The 17,212-nt window shown below is 37.8% G+C and overlaps 1 protein-coding gene across 48 annotated transcripts in view; it reads right to left on the minus strand.

The window, feature by feature from the left end:
* The window catches only part of TRIM37 (tripartite motif containing 37), a 123,924-nt gene that overhangs the window by 76,953 nt on the left and 29,759 nt on the right, over positions 1-17,212 (minus strand). For 43 of the 48 annotated variants that reach the window (XM_063799049.1, XM_054670507.2, XM_063799047.1 and 40 more), the window contains 5 exons: positions 15,131-15,198; positions 10,314-10,438; positions 3,848-3,898; positions 2,059-2,140; positions 526-602 (listed from right to left, as the gene is read on the minus strand). In XM_063799049.1, the coding sequence (XP_063655119.1) occupies positions 526-602; positions 2,059-2,140; positions 3,848-3,898; positions 10,314-10,438; positions 15,131-15,198 (403 nt within the window). The remainder of the gene's footprint in view (positions 1-525; positions 603-2,058; positions 2,141-3,847; positions 3,899-10,313; positions 10,439-15,130; positions 15,199-17,212) is intronic. The other 5 variants (XM_063799046.1, XM_063799063.1, XM_063799055.1 and 2 more) reach the window with 1 other exon arrangement.

The following is a 17,212-nucleotide window of genomic DNA, read 5'->3' on the forward strand; positions in this document are numbered from 1 at the left end:
ACTTGTTCAGTTTGGATGTAATATCAAAGAAGATCCACAATTATCTAAAACCACTTTAAAAAATATTCCTCCTTGACAAAAAGTACATTTGTGGTTCTCAGGGACTGAGGGAAAGGGGGAATGGGAAGTGACTGCTAAGGAGTACAGGGATTCCTTGTGGAGTAAATAGAATGTTATAAAATTAGATATTGGTGATGGTTGTAGAACTCTGCAGACAGATTTCATACATGTATTTCAATCAAAATGATATTTTTAAAAAATTGAATATAAAAGCAGACATGAGAATCCAGTTGTCTTCTTCTAAGCCAGATAGTAAAGAGATTTCTAAAAACGCAAAGCAATACAAGTTTTCTTAAAAATATTTTGTTTTTAGAAAAATACCATCCTATGATGCCAAGAACATATTATTCTACATCTTAACAGACATACCAATACAGTAATTAACAAAAATAAAAATTAACAAAAATTGCTAGGGGGAATGTATGTAAATGCACATTAAGGTTGTTATTTAATTACACTTCTTACTTAGAAGTTTCAGGCAAGCCAGCTGAGAGCTCCAGAAACACAGATAAGTAGTAACCTCGCACAACTCCATTTCCATCCTAAAAGAAGAATAATCAGTTTAAGTGTAAAAAAATTAAGCCACAATAAAACAAAATGCAGATAATATCTGATATCTAGATTGAGAAATACTTCTAAGCCTCAAAGCAATGGAAGAAATAATTAAAAACACCAATAGATTTGAGTTCTTAACAACTTTAAACTTTTGTGCATTAAAAAAAAAGTGAAACTATTAAGGCACAAAAATGAAGGGAAATATCAACAACCACAAGAAAGGTTAAGAGTTTTAACATATATAGAACTCTTACAAATCAACCTTAATAAAAAAACAAGACCCTAATGGAAAAAACAATTTCATTAGAAATGAGTGAAGCAAAAAAAAATTTTAAACCAAAAATTAATTTTTAAGACCAACATACAAAAAGGTAATACCCTATGCTGAAAGTAATTAAATATAATTTCTATATGATTTTAATATTAGAATTCCATATAAGATTCTGTCTAGAGATTGAGAAGTTGTTTAAATCTCTACTATAGATTTTATTTTTATAAAGATAATTACTCCCTCCCTTTTTGTTTAATTTGGCAAGACTCTTTTAAAAAAAGAGAATTACTTCCTATGTATTTCCCTAGTACTTCAGGTGTCTATGTTTTAAAAGAATCACATTTATTATAACTACTTGTTTAAACATCTGTTCCCCCAATGAGACAATGAAGGCTGACAACAGAGATCCTTATACATCTCCAGTGTCTACTGGGATATGACTACAGAGAGGTACAAGTACTATTAACCCCTTCATTTTTAGTCTACCTTGCTTGAAAGGACCTGAGGCAACTTTTGAGGTTTGACATGATAATCACTCAATAGATATCAATGAATAAATGACTCATCAGCTAGGTGAATAAAGCCAGACATAAAAGATGATATATTATTGTGTAATCCCATTATACAAAACTTTTCTAAAAAAAAAAATAATCTGAAACTACATATTGAAAGACTTCAATGTGTAACTGAGAATACTAACCCAGGAGGACTAAAATGTGTAATAGTAAATTACTGGACTCAAAAAGATTATTTAGCATCTAGGCAATATCACCAAACATCTTTAAAGGTAAAGAAAATCAGTTTATTATCAGACTTTTCCTAAAGAAAATGGAATTGCATATTGAAGATACCCAATGAAAGAAAATATGAGCCAAGGATTTTATATCCAGCAATACTAGCCTTAGAATATAAAAGGCAAAAACTGTTTTCAACATATGAGAACTCAGGGAACATTGTTTCCAATAGGCCTTCCAGCAGAATGTATTAGAGAACGAGGTGTGGACAAACAAACAGTTGTCTAATATGGCGGGAGAAGGGGAACAGGGAATGCGGACAGCATATGTAACAAAAAAAAGAAGAGTTAACAGTTCTCAGTAATCAAATTAGTATACTACAGAACTCTGAAAGAAAGACCTTGGTTTCAAAATTTATTAGAAATATGAAAAACTTACTGGGTAAACTTTTAACCTCCAGCAAAGTCCTGAAACTTGAAGAGGTGGACTGTAAACAGGATCTGCTCTCTGACGCAAAGTGCTAACGAAAAAGAAAACCAACCAAATCCCAAGATCAAAACTGTTGTGAAATGTCAACAGGCAAAAAGAAAGACCAACCAGTTTCTTTGTTACATATTTGAAATCCTAGACAAATAACAAGGTGACTGAACAGGTCAAAATTCCACTGTAAAAGTTTAGATATGCTTACATTCTGAAATAAAGAAAATGTAAAGATACTGAAATATTCAGCAATATCTTTTAAGTTTCAGGGGAAAAAAAACCCCTCAAAATTGTGACATTTAAGGGAAAAGGAATGTATCACTAAGTCTCCCAAATTTAATTAATGCTTCAACAAGCAGTCTTCACCATTAAAAATAAAACAAAACCCAGAATGTTTCTTCCTCGCTTCTCCGCAGTATAATCATCTTTTAATATTGAAGAATGAGAGTACACTAAACCTTAATACATGTGGGAAAAACCTCAAAGAGACTATGTTTTAGCCACAAAAGTAACCCTAAGAAAAGACAAATTAAATGGGAAGAGGGATAAATTCTGTGTGGCTTTTTTTTTTTTTTGAGATAGAGTTTTTTCAGACAGAGTTTTACTCTTGTTGCCCAGGCTGGAGCACAGTGGCACGATCTCGGCTCACTGCAACCTCCACCTCCCGGTTTCAAGCAATTCTCCTGCCTCAGCCTCCCAAGTAGCTGGGATTACAGGCGCCCACCACCACGCCCAGCTAATTTTTGTATTTTTAGTAGAGACGGGGTTTACCATGTTGGCCAGGCTGGTCTTGAACTCCTGACCTCGATGATCCACCCGCCTTGGCCTCCCAAAGTGCTGGGATTACAAGCTTAAGCCACCATGCCCTGCCCAGTGTGGCCTTATTTTGAAGGCCTTTGCCTATTATTTGGAGTTTCTCTCCTGAAGACCCTGTAGTCCTTGTTTCCACTTCCATGCTGCCCTCAAAGACAAATTGCTAAGAATCTTTGCATGTTATGATCTTCACTTCTGATCTTAGAGAAAAAGTAGTAAAAGCTAACAAAATTAACATACAACTGACAAAGCCTACACATTTCTTACAATAATGGCCCCTTATCCACAATTCTTCACTTTGAGCTGAGATAAATGGATCTCAATGGATTTCTTCCCAGCACTTTTATTTCTGAGGATAGGTAAGAGGGGGCTCATCAACCTCTAACTGTCCAGCCCCCCACCTTAGTCAAAGCTAAGTGATCTCTCTTATTTAAAATGGTTCCTCACTTTGGGCAGGGCACCGTGGCTAATGCCTATAATTCCAGCACTTTGGGAGGCTGAGGTGGGAGAATTACTGGAGCCCAGGAGTTTGAGACCAGCCTAGGAAACACAGTGAGACCCCATCTGTGTGGTGGCACACGCTTGTAGTCCCAGTTATTTGGGAGGCTGAGGTGGGAGGATTGCTGCAGCCCAGGAGGTTGAGGCTGCAGTGAGCAATGATCACGCCACTGCACTCCAGCCTGGGTGACAGAGCAAAACCTGGTCTCAAAATAAAAAGAAAAGGTTCCTTTTCCCAGACTAGAGAAGCAGTCAGTCTAAAGATACAATATAATCCAGCACAAATTATCTCTACATTTCTAATAGGAAACTTATTCTTCTAAGACTTCTAAAGTGAGTGACACAGTTCACTAGATTACTGTCTTACCAAAGAATATCTTTCTGGCTCTTCCTTATATACACATACAAAAAAACCAGAATTGTCAAAAACTCTTACCTGAAATTCTCTAAAACAAAAGTAGCTGAATCGTAAGATGGCACTAATTCACTAAAAAAAAAACGGCAAAAAAAATTATTTAGCTTACATGTTTAAAATTCCATTTACCTAAAAAAACCAAGTCCCTCACTAGTATCTTAAAAACTTTATTAAACTAAAATCTAAGAAATATTTTTAAATCTTTATTGAACATAACATTAAATCAAATGAATTCATAAAACCATCAAGTTTGCAATTAAATTGGAGATACAAATACTTTATAAAAGTTTTTTGGCTGGGTGAGGTGGCTCACCCCTATAATTCCAGCACTCTGGGAGGCCAAGGTGGGTGGATCACCTGAGGTCGGGAGCTCAAGACCAGCATGGCCAACATGGTAAAACCCCATCTCTGTTAAAAATACACAAAAATTACCCAGATGTGGTGGTGTGCACCTGCAATCCCAGCTACTTGGGAGGCTGAGGCACGAGAATCACTTGAACCCTAGAGGTGGAGGTTGCGGTGATTCGAGATTGCACTACCACACATCTCTATTAAAAATACGCAAAAATTACCCAGATGTGGTGGTGTGCACCTGCAATCCCAGCTACTTGGGAGGCTGAGGCACGAGAATCGCTTGAACCCTAGATGCGGAGGTTGCGGTGAATCAAGATTGCACTACCACACTCCAGCGAGGGCGACAGAGCCAGACTCTGTCTCAGTCAACCAATAAATCAATAAATAAATACTTTATAAAAGCTTTTTTTCCTAAAAGAAAAAAAGGCAACACATTATATAATTAATTATTAAACTAAGTACAAGAAATACAATTTAAAAAGTACTCATGGAAATGGGAAAAAGAAACTGACGCTTAGGGTGTGAATCTGAACTATGAAACAGATATAAAACATCCTTTAAAAAATGAAACAACAGTCAGCGATATCACAATTAATCCCCAAACTTCCTACTTTGGAATGGATTATGGGAAATATTAACAGACCTCAAATACTTTGAAACTATTTACTAGCAAATAAATCTACACATTTTTATAGGATGAATACCTCATCACCTAAGGGGCAAATGTGATGGACTAGCACACTCACACTTTCTTGGCAAGTCAAAACTACTTCAAGCAACTTTAGTCCCATCCAATCTTCTTCAGAGAGAACTGTATTATAATCACAGAATGGACTAAAAGTCACTTTGCTGCTAACTACCTTTAATCATGTGGATGGTTTGTACACTGTCATTAGAACACCTCAAAACTCATTAAAACACTATACTATAAAAAAGACTATCATACGATGTTTTAATACAGTGTTATAAATTTGATATATAAAATTACAAATTTACCAAAACAATAAACTGCAAACCATTTCACCACATCTTCAGATATATTTTCTAAAGTTCAATTCATCATAATTTTGGTTATTATCAAAACAAGATAAAAGATACATCTATAGCACTGCCACACTATGATAGTGTCTAAAGAAATTAGTGGCTTGCAATACAATATAGACAAATAATTCTTTATTTTAATGTAAATACGTATAGCTAAATAAGTCACGTCTTTTACATAGTAAGCAGATGTACTTTGCCCTGTGATTAACTGTATAGCTACTATCCAAATTGACTATGTCAAGAATTCCTATGATATCCCTAGTCAGTTGTTATCCTTCTTAGAAGACTCACATTCCTCATCCCCATATCCTTTTGCCTGGTTAACCCTTACTATTTCTTCAGATAACAGATTAGAAGTCACATACTCTTGGAGGTTTGCTCTAAGGTCTTCCCATTATATGATCTCCTAGCACTCAACATACACAAACCCCAATTAGCAGGACCAATGCAATTAGTGCCTAGGAAGCCTTTCTGGAACCCTAAACCTAGTAAGAGCTCTAAGGGAGTCTTCCCAGTATAGTCTTCAAATTTGACATGCTTTTGAAATTTTGTGCAACTTTCAATCAGGTCTCTCATCAAGTACAGAATATCCTCCACAACATGCAAAGACTTTAATCAATCCCCAGTTGCCTGCTAATCTGCATATTTTTTCTTCTGCCATGTCCAGTGTAATTTATTTCCTGTGTTGTTGTTACTGTTATTTCTGCTCTAAGTCCAGACTATCATTATCATATTTTATTGGCCATTAAGGGTCAAAAGACTTCAGCAGAACACAAAATAAACAACAAGAGATGCCATTTTCAACTCAGAATGGTGAAGTAGAAAGCTTCCAGGCTAAAGAGGTTACTAACACTCATGAACCAAGAGAGTACAGTCCAGTTTACCCTAGTCTCACTTGCTAGGAGAAAATGACCACATTCAGAGCACAGAAAACAGGTACTGTGATATACTTTTACATATGTACATTTTCCTAGGGAAAACTTTTTGGACACAAATAGTATAATGACAAATTAGTGGTATGGGGCAGCATTAAACAGGACACTTACTTCCCCTATCACCAGTTACCACATTAATTTTATTACTGTTCCAATAACCTGTTTTTCTAAATCATAATTATAAACCCAAAGAGCTCTGTATTATGCTTAATGCTAGCACTTAACACATGCCTAAAATATAGCTGGCATATATTCACTGAATGAATGTTTATAAATACTTGCTGGCAGATTCGTAGAGTTGAAATTATTTGCTCAAAAATTTCTTTTGCAAAAGAAATTATTTTGCTTTTTAAATCTTAATTTTATTTATTTATTTATTTATTTATTTTTGAGATGCAGTCTCGCTCTGTCACACAGGCTGGAGTGCAGTGGCGCGATCTCGGCTCACTGATTTTGCATTCTTTATATGTATATACAAAGCTATTGCTACTGCTAGGCCATCTAATTCCACCACCACATCTCCATATTATGCTCATTCATTTAGAGATTATCTTCAATCATACTGATGTTATCATTCTGTGTCTGCAGATGAGGCACTGCTTTATCTTTGCATAGTTTTAAAATTTTCTCCTCCTCTCTTAGAAGTGTAGACTGCTCTGGTTATGATGACTGGATTCATCTAATGATGGTGTCAGTGAATCTTTGTCTTCACAGAATATGGGAAACTACCCTCAAACCATCTCTAGCCCAGGAATCTGGAAGTCACTGATCTGCAAATCTTCAGACCAGTAACCTCATCATAACTTCATCAACAAAGGGAAAAAAGGGAGAACCACAAGTATCCATTTGTTTCTTAAGGAAATAAACTGCTGAGCTATATAAAAACTGGTTCTCCTTATCAACTTGACTATTTCTCCCTGAAACATAAAACTCTCTATGAACTGACAGCTATACTATTGTGTCTTTTATTTTTTCTTTTCTGCCTCAGCCTCTGGAGTAGCTGGGATTATAGGCATGCACCACCACACCCAGCTAATTTTGTATTTTTAGTAGAGATGGGGTTTCTCTATGTTGGTCAGACTGGTCTGGAACTCCCGACTTCAGGTGATCCGCCCGCCTCGGCCTCCCAAGGTGCTGGGGTTACAGGCATGAGCCACCGCGCCCAGCCCACAGTAAAATGTTTAGTTCCTCTTCTCCCATGCAGCACCTACAACAATACTGGGCACATAGTCTTTAATAGATAACACTTCACTGATTTAGTGACCTTTTCTTCTCCATGTGGCTCCGTCACCAATTACTAACTGATAGAACTAAAGGCAATAGAAACACCACTGCTTTGCATATCTAAAGTTTCATGTGTAACTCAATGTCACGAATGCTGGTCTTTCTTATTTGGCCCTCTTTTCCTGTATGTTGCAACTAATAAAATAGGTTTCTAATAAGAATTAAATTAAAAGCCAAAGTTTCCAATAAGGTAGTGAGCATTACTGGAGAAAGAGAGAAGGCCCTGAAAGTGATTAATTAACAGACTAGCGAGCATTGTTGCCTGCCTGATGAGCTGCTGAAAGTGGTATAAGAATGGGAATTTACATACATCAATGATTCCCAAACTTTAGTGCAGTATTATTACTTAGAGTGCTCAAGACGCATTTCTGAATACCACCTCTAAAGATTCTGGGGACGTTGGCCTGGGAATTTGCATTTCAGACAAATGCCACATATAGCCCTGACTTAGGTCATCCATGCACCACACTTTGAATTGAAAAATACTAATTTTTATATATGACCCTTAGGTCAAAATCTGTTTCATTCCACAGGGGATGAAATGGTTCAGAAAACAAATCTTCAAAACTGAAATAGCTGACCACAGTATCAATGAAGCAGCCTAGGGATTTTGGTGAACATTCTTCAACCAAATCTACTTAATGACAGCAAATACATAGTCCTTTTAATAATATTCAGTGCTGTCATTCAGAAATAGAGATTTAAACAAAAAAGTCAGTGCTTTAAAAAGATATGAATATTTTATGAGGTTGTTAATCAAAAAGAAAGGAAGACTTCTACTGGTCAATGAGAACCACCGGAGTTCTAGCTGTCAGAAAAACTTTGCCCTTCTGTTTATAGGACTGTGGCATCTATAACGAGTAAGAAGGGCTTATAACAGTGATTCTCAGTCAGGGGTGATTTTGTCCCCAAGGACATTTGGCAATGTCTGGAAATATTTTTGTCACAACTGCAAGGTGGTGGCGTGGGGAGTGCTACTGGGATACTGCTAAACATCTTATAAAACACAGGAAAGCTCACCCCACCCCACAAATAATTATTCCGCTCAAAATGTCAACAATGCCAAGATTGAAAAGCCCTGGCTTATATGATATACTCTAGTACAATGAATGCAGCCAGGCATGGTGGCTCACACCTATAATCCCAGCACTTTGGGAGGTCGAGGCAGGCAAATCACTTGAGGTGAGGAGTTTGAGACCAGCCTGGCCAACATGGAGAAACCCCGTCTCTACTAAAAATACAAAACTTAGCTGGGCGTGGTGGTGCATGCCTATATTCCCAGCTACCCAGGAGGCTGAGGTGTGAGAATTGCTTGAATCCGGGAGGTGGAGATTGCAGTGAGCCGAGATCACGCCACCGCATTCCAGCCTGGGTGACAGAGTGAGATGGAGTATAATAATAAACAAATAAAATAATAAATTAAAAAAATAAAAAATAAAATAGTACAATGAATGCTCTGTGGTCATCAGAGGCATCACATATTAGAGGAAAAAGAAAAGGCAGCTCAACATATAAACATTTTTATAACAAAGGCTGTTTTCTAAATGTGCCACAGCCCTCACCATGGTAGGAAAACTTGATAGTATTCCATAAGTCATCTCTCTAAGATAAAGTCTGTCACACCAAAATGTTTATCTGAAGCAGTGGCTTCACCCCTCATCTTAGAATAAGCTAAGGAGATTTTAAAAGAACAAACTGAAAATGTCCATCTGAACCCAATGTCACAGGCTGAATTGTGTCTCCCTAAATTCCCATGTTAAAGCCCTAACCCCCAATGTGACTGTATCTATAGCCAGGGCCTTTAGGAAGATAATTAAGGCTAAATGAGTTGATAATGGTGGGTCTAATACAATAAGGCTTGTGTCCTCATAAAAAGAGAAAGAGACACCAGAGACTGATCTCTCTCCAAGCAAGAACAGAGAAAAGGTCAGGTGAAGACACAGAAAGAAGGCAGCTGTCTGCAAGCTGAGGCAAAAAAGTGAATTTTCTGACACCCTGATCTTGGAATTCTTGTCTCTCGAACTGTGAGAAAATACATTTCTGTTGTTTAAAGGCACCCAGTATATGGTATTTTGTTATAGCAGCCCAAGTAGACTAATACACACCCAAAGATTTTCTTTCAAATGGCCTGGGGTATGGTATGACCCAGCACTGATTAATTTTCAGCCAAATCCCAAGTGATTCCAACATCTAGTCAGAAACCACCAGTCTAACACCACAGAATGATTACAAACATGCTTGAAGGAATATGCTGTTCAGAAAAATTCTAAGGTTGAGCCCAAGATGAAAACTAGGATACTTTTTGCCATAATTATTTCCTCTCTCTATCTTTTAGTATCTGGAGATAACATGGCGTCACCTTCAAATTCTTTTGGCATTTCATCAGTTTCTGAGTTTTGTGTTAGGAGATATAGTTCAATTCAAAAGGTACACTGATGAAGCTAATGTAATCAATTATTTTTTTCTATACTATGGAAGATGGAGCTCTTGGAAAAAAAATGATTTCTAGTTCATTGTCATTTTCTCTTAAGAGTCAAAAGTATCAGTCTGTGAGACTTTTCAGGAGAACTAGATTTGTATGTATACAACAGAGCTTGCCAGACCACTCCATTATAAACAAGACCTTAAAAAGCTATGGAGTGGCCAAGTGTGGTGGCTCATGTCTATGATCCCTAGTAATTTGGGAGGTCAAGGTGGGAAAATCACTTGAGTCCAGGAGTTTGAGACCAGCCTGGGCAACAAGTGAGACCCTATCTATAAAAGAAAAGAGAGAGAGAGATGGCATTAAAAAAAAAAACATTCTTTTGAAACAAGTATATGCATTTCCACATAAATTTCAAATGAAAATGAAATTAAAAACTGTGTCATACCTGGTAAAGTCTGGTGGAACAGGAGTGGTAACAAAAGATGCCATGGGCTTCCGATGAACTTGCTGAAACATCATAAGGATCTCTGAGCTCTTAGATATCAACTCACTCTTACTACAAGACCGCAACTGTGTGAGGAAAAAAATTATCTGAACAAACAAAATTACTATTCACTGCCACCTCAAAATTCTTAAGAAATTACAAATTATTCTGATTATAAACTGAAAAAAATGATAAAAATAACTCAAAGTGAGCTTGAGAATTAAGAATGTACAAAGAATCTAGGTTTATTTCTATAATATTCTAACAGTAAAGTCAATGAATAAGTATACTTAATACTAATGCATTTTTCTCTCCTTACATTTTAGGATAAACGAGGTTTTAAGCAAGTACAAATATACTTTCAGGCTGGTACAGTGAAGTTCTTATGAATGTATTAATGAACAAACCTGTAAGTTGAAATCTTTTTTTTTTTTTGAGACAGAGTCTTGCTCTGTCGCCCAGGCTGGAGTGCAATGGCACGATCTTAGCTCACTGCAACCTCCGCCTCCTGGGTTCAAGCGATTCTCCTGCCTCAGCCTCCTGAATAGCTGGGATTACAGGTGGGTGCCACCATACCCAGGTAATTTTTGTATTTTTTAGTAGAGACAGGGTTTCTCCATGTTGGTCATGCTGGTCTTGAACTCCTGACCTCATGATCCACCTGCCTTGGCCTCCCAAAGTGCTGGGATTACATGCGTGAGCCACCGCGCCCGACCAAGGTGAAAGCTTTTAAAAGCAATTTCTCAGATTGTATTCCAGGTAACAGAATACAAAACGTACACACATACACCCGTGTGTACACACACACACGCACTATCTGATACTAATTTGGGAAACACTATTTTGGGAAAAAGTAACAAATCTAACTTCAGTGACATAACCATGGTAGATAAAAGATAAGACTACTAATCTTTTCTTCAAAAAAACCAGTTTGAAATAACTCCCAATTCTGCCACTGACTAATTACATAACTCTGAGTCTGTTTACATACAAAACTAAAATAGTAATATCCACCACTGCTTACTTCGTGAAGTTTGTTATAAGGATTATGAAGCTATAGTGAAAAAGCTTTGTAAACTATCTGTTATGTGCTGAATTTTGTGCCCCTTTCCTCCATAATTTATATACTGCAGGCTCAACCTCCAGTACCTCAGTCTATCTGGAGATAATCTTTAAAGAGGTGATTATGTTAAAATGAGGCCACTGGGGTAGGGCCTTAATCTAACATGACTGGTGTCCTTATTAAGAGGAAGAGACTCTAGGGCTGCACAACCACACAGAAAAGTCCATGTGAGGACACAGTAAGAAGGCAGTCATCTACAGGCCAAGGAGAGAGACCTCAGAAGAAACGAAACCTGCCAACACCTGAATCTTAGACTTCCATCCCCTAGAATAATGAGAAAACAAATTTCTATTGTTTAAGTCTCACAGTCATTGGTATTTTGTTATGACAGGCCTAGCAAACTAATATACTATCAAATGCCATATGAATGATATTCATAAACCCACCTACAGGTGAGTTTATATCTTTTAAATAACAGTTGCTTAAGGCTCACCAAAAATAACATATCATATGGCTGGGCACAGTAGCTCACACCTGTAATCCCAGGACTTTGGGAGGCTGAGGCGGGTGGATCACTTGAGGTGAGGAGTTCAAGACCTCATGACCTGGCCAGTTCAAGGCCTGGCCAACATGGTGAAACCCCATCTCTACTAAAAATATAACAATTAGCTGGGCGTGGTGGCACGTGCCTGTAGTCCCAGCTACTCAGGAGGCTGAGGCACAAGAATTGCTTGAACCCAGGAAGCGGAGGTTACAGTGAGCCAAGATCACGCCACTGCACTCCAGCGTGGGCGACAGGGCAAGACTCTGTCTCAAAAAAAAAAAAAAAAGTATCATATATCATATGATATATATCAAAGTTTATAGTCTTGGGTTACCAAGAATAATGATATCATGTTTGAGCTACTGCATCAACCAATGACATAATGGTAAGTGGTAACAGCAGAAAACAACAAACAGCTGCATATTTTGTCATTCATATTATTATGTCTCAGGCATTGCCCAAGGCATTACGGTTTTTTGAACAATTTATACAAAATGATCTAAAGTTATTTGAACTGTTTGCTTAAGATTTTTAAGGTATGCTAAAAATCACTGTGTATATGTACATACATACACACATAATACAAAAAATTTTAACTTATATTAATTGAATGCTTACTGTGTATATCCTTCCTTGACACCATTTCTTCCAAAAGCAACTTGCTCCCTTCAACAGAAGTTTATTATCACTATACATGTGTTTCCACAATTACTATGTGTGTACATACATCCATAAACAATGTTCTGAATGTTTTCAAACTTTACATAAACACTATCAGGCTATATCACCATGTAGCCTACATTTTTCAGTAAATATTATTTACTTTTTTTTTTTTTTTGGAGACAGGGTCTCGCTCTGTCACCCAGGCTGGAGTGCAGTGGCACGATCTCAGCTCACTGCAGCCTCTGCCTCCCGGGTTCAAGCAATTTTCATGCCTTAGCCTCCCGAGTGGCTGGGACTCCAAGCATGTGCCACCTCGCCCAGCTAAGTTTTGTATTTGTAGTAGAGACAGGGTTTCACCATGTTGCCCAGGCTGGTCTTGAACTCACTCAAGTGATCTGCCCACCTCGGCCTCTGAAAGTACTGAGATCACAGGCGTGAGCCACCATGCCCGGCCTATTTCTTTACTTTTTTAAACAGATGGGTCTTGCTATACTTCCCAGGCGAGCGCCGTGGCTATTCACAGGTACAATCATAGCACACTGCAGCCTTGAATTCCTGGGCTGAGGCAATCCTTCCACCTCAGCTTCCTGAGTAGCTGGGACTACAGGTGTACACCCCATCTCAATACTGTTTTGTTAAAAACTAAGACAATGGCCTAGGCCTACACATGGTCAGGATCATCAATATCACACCTTCCACCTCCACATCTTGTCCCATTGAAAGGTCTTCACGGGTACTAGCACATATGGATCTACAATGCTAACAATGCCTTCTTCTGGAATATAGTCAACGTTTTTTTAAAAAGTAGGAGTAAACTCTAGAATACATTCTAGAATAATGAATGGTATGGTATAGTAAATACATAAACCAGTAACATAGTTGTTTATTATACTTATCAAGTATTATATACCATACATAATAATGTGTTATATTTTTATACAACTAGCAGCGCAGTATGTTTGTTTACACTAGCATCACCATAAACACATGATTAATGCTTTGTGCTACTACATTACAATGGCTATGATGTCATTAGACATCACTACTAGGCAATAGAAATATTACAGCTCCATTTTAATCTTATGGGACCACTGTCACATATGCAGTCTGTCATTGACCAAAAGGTCATAATTTGACACATGTCTGTATATGGGAGATGTGTATAGGTTATATGAGAATACTATGCCATTTTATATAAGGGACTTGAGTATCTGTGGATTTTGGTATCCATTAAGGTCCTGGGGCCAATGCCCTACAGATATATATGTGTGTATGTAAAAAGAAAAGGAAAAAAGAATGTGGATAATGAAGAAAAATAAGAGTATTTAGTAAATATTTATGTGCTGAATCCTACAAGCCAAATTGTCAATCAAGTACAAAGATAAAATAAAAATATTTTCAGACAATGCAGTCAAGAAAAATGTGTTCTGACTACCCTTCCTGGAAAGCTACTGAGGGAAGTGGGATGTTAAAACAAAACAAGTAAACCAAGAAAGTGGAAACCATAGGAATCAGGAAACATGAGATTCAATACAAGAAAGATGTGAAGGGAATTCCCAGAATGATTAAGATAAAAATCTTAGGAGACAGCTGTGTATAAGGCATAGAGAGAAATTACAAAAAGCAAATTCCAGACAAGTGAATGTATCAGATATTTATGCAACACTACATATTTTATTTACTCATTTACTATATGCTTCATATTCACCCACCCTAATCTAAAATATAAACTCTATGAGGACAGAATTTTACCATTTTGTTCACTGCTGTATCACCAATATCTACAATGATGCCTGCTATCTATTTAGGACTTAATATTTCCTCAATAAATAAAAATGCTAAATTTTAGCGTAATAATTGCTACATGTAAAGTAACTGGCAATAATATCTCAAAGCCACCACTTAAGTCACAGTGTGGGGAGATTTTAACCTCTTATACATTCAGATTTCTATGGAAATAATTCTGTTCTTACAAAGCAGAATGTAGTTCTAATGCAGTTCCCAAACATGAAGAAAAAACTTGGGAAGAATCAGCTGATTCCTAATTTCATAAAAATCTCCATTATAACACAAAAGATCAACAGATCTTTTGATCTCATACAGATAATCTCTGTCAAAAAAAAACTTTTATAATATACAGAGAAGGCCGGGCACGGTGGCTCACGCCTGTAATCCCAGCAGCTTGGGAGGCTGAGGCGGTTAGATCACCAGGTCAGGAGATCGAGACCATCCTAGCAAACATGGTGAAACCCCGTCTCTACTGAAAATACAAAAAAATTAGCCGGGCGTAGTGGTGGGCGCCTGTAGTCCCAGCTACTCAGGAGGCTGAGGCAGAAGAATGGCGTGAACCCAGGAGGCGGAGTTTACAGTGAGCCGAGATCGCGCCACTGCACTCCAGCCTGGGTGACGGAGAGAGACTCCGTCTCATAAAAAAAAAAAAAAAAAAAAACTACAGTATACAGAGAAAAAAGGATAAAGACTATTTCATTACATTTAATATTTCATCACCTGGTGCTCCACCTCCTGAAGTAAGGATTCCAACAGCTCTGTTTCTTGGGTTAGAGATGTCTTCTGACCTGATGAAAAATAGTGAATCATCAACACTTGGGTTCATTATTGGTTTAAGAATGAAATTAACTTCCAATGAACATATTTAATAACAAGAAATACACTTCAAGTAAGCAAAAATTCTTCATTACAGCTACCCTAAAAATTCTCATTCAACTTTAAGAGGCTGAATATTATAGTAGCCTTGAAAATGGAACTTCAGAACCAATTCTAATTAGTTTTAGACAAGATACCACTGAGATCAAATTCATCTAAGAAACGAAATGTGCAATGACAATATACTTTAAGCAAAAAATTTACTTTTCTAGATTTTCATATTCCCTTGGGAAGAAGCAATAAGATGAATTTCATTCAATCAGCTATTCTGAAATGATTTTTCACCAAATTTAACTGTGGCTTAAAAGAGAATACAAAGTGGGCCAGATTTTTAGGTTAAATGTCAACAAAAGGTCTGTCCTGTGAATATACAAGGACCTGTTTAAAAAAAAAATGCCCACAGAGGTGAACAGTCTCAAAAAGTTGGAGACAGAAAAGGATAAACAAATTATTACTGGCCGGGGGTCATGGCTCATGCCTGTAATCCCAGCACTTTGGGAGGCCAAAGCAAGAGGATAACTTGAGCCTAGGTATTTGAGACCAGCCTAGGCAACATGGTGAGACCCAGTCTCTACAAAAAAGTAAAAAATTAGCCAGGAGTGGTGGTGCATGCCTGCAGCCCAATTTACTCAAGAGGCTGAGGCATGAGGATCGCTTGAGCCCAAGCGGTCAAGACTGCATGCAGTCATGCAATGAGCCTTGATTGCACCACTGCAGTCCTTCCTGGGCAACAGAGTGAGACCCTGTCTCAAATTACAAACACAAAAATTGTAATTACAGAAATTATCCTTATAGAAAAGGAAGAAAGTGCTTTATATGTTTTGAAACAAAAAGAAGATAGGTATGCTTACCAAATCAGGCCATTTTCTTTGTAAACCCAAAATTTGAAAAACTGGAAGTACATCCATGAGGACAGCAAAAGTTTTATCAATCTGTAGTGTTATTTGGTAAGGAAAAACATTTAATAGGTAGAACTTTTATTTATTTTATTTATTTATTTTTTGAGATGGGGTTTCACTCTTGTTGCCCAGGCTAGAATGCAATGGCACGAACTCAGCTCACCGCAACCTTCGCCTCTTGGGTTCAAGTGATTCTCCTGCCTCAGTCTCCTGAGTAGCTGAGATTACAGGCATGTGCCACCATGCCCGGTTAATTTTGTATTTTTAGTAGAGATGGGGTTTCTCCATGTTGGTCAGGCTGGTCTCAAACTCCCAACCTCAGATGATCCGCCCACCTCGGCCTCCCAAAGTGCTGGGATTACAGGCATGAGCCAAGGCGCCCGGCCTTTATTTATTTTTATTTATTTTTTTGAGACAGGGTCTCATTCTGTTGCCCAGGCTGGAGTATAGTGGCGTGATCTCGGCTCACTGCAACCTCCACCTCTCAGGCTCAAGCGATCCTCCCACCTCAGCCTCCTGAGTAGCTGGGACTACAGGAGCACACTATCACACCTGGCTAATTTTTCTTTTTTCTTTTTTTGGTAGAGATGGGGTTTCACCACATTGCCCGGGCTGGGCTTAAGAGATCCACCTGCCTCAGCCTAGAACTTTTATTTTTGAAACAAAACTCAGAATTTCTAGGTTGCAAAAAGAGTTAAAATAAAGTATTAGCTAGAATCTAATATTATCAGACATAATTTCTACTATAACCACATCCCACAATCCTAAAACATTAGCCTATGGACAACATTACAATACATAATTAAACTTAAAAATGAGTGGCAGAGGCCGGGGGTGGTGGCTCACGTCTATAATCCTAGCACTTTGGGAGGCCAAGGCAGGCAGATCACAAGGTCAGGAGTTTGAGACCAGCCTGGCCAATATGGTAAAACCCTGTCTCTACTAAAAGTACAAAAATTAGCAGGGTGTGGTGGCACGCGCCTGTAGTCCCAGCTACTTGGGAGGCTGAGGTAGAAGAATCTCTTGA

The sequence above is a fragment of the Pan troglodytes genome, chromosome 19 (assembly GCF_028858775.2).
Source record: "Pan troglodytes isolate AG18354 chromosome 19, NHGRI_mPanTro3-v2.0_pri, whole genome shotgun sequence".
Lineage (NCBI taxonomy): Eukaryota > Metazoa > Chordata > Mammalia > Primates > Hominidae > Pan > Pan troglodytes.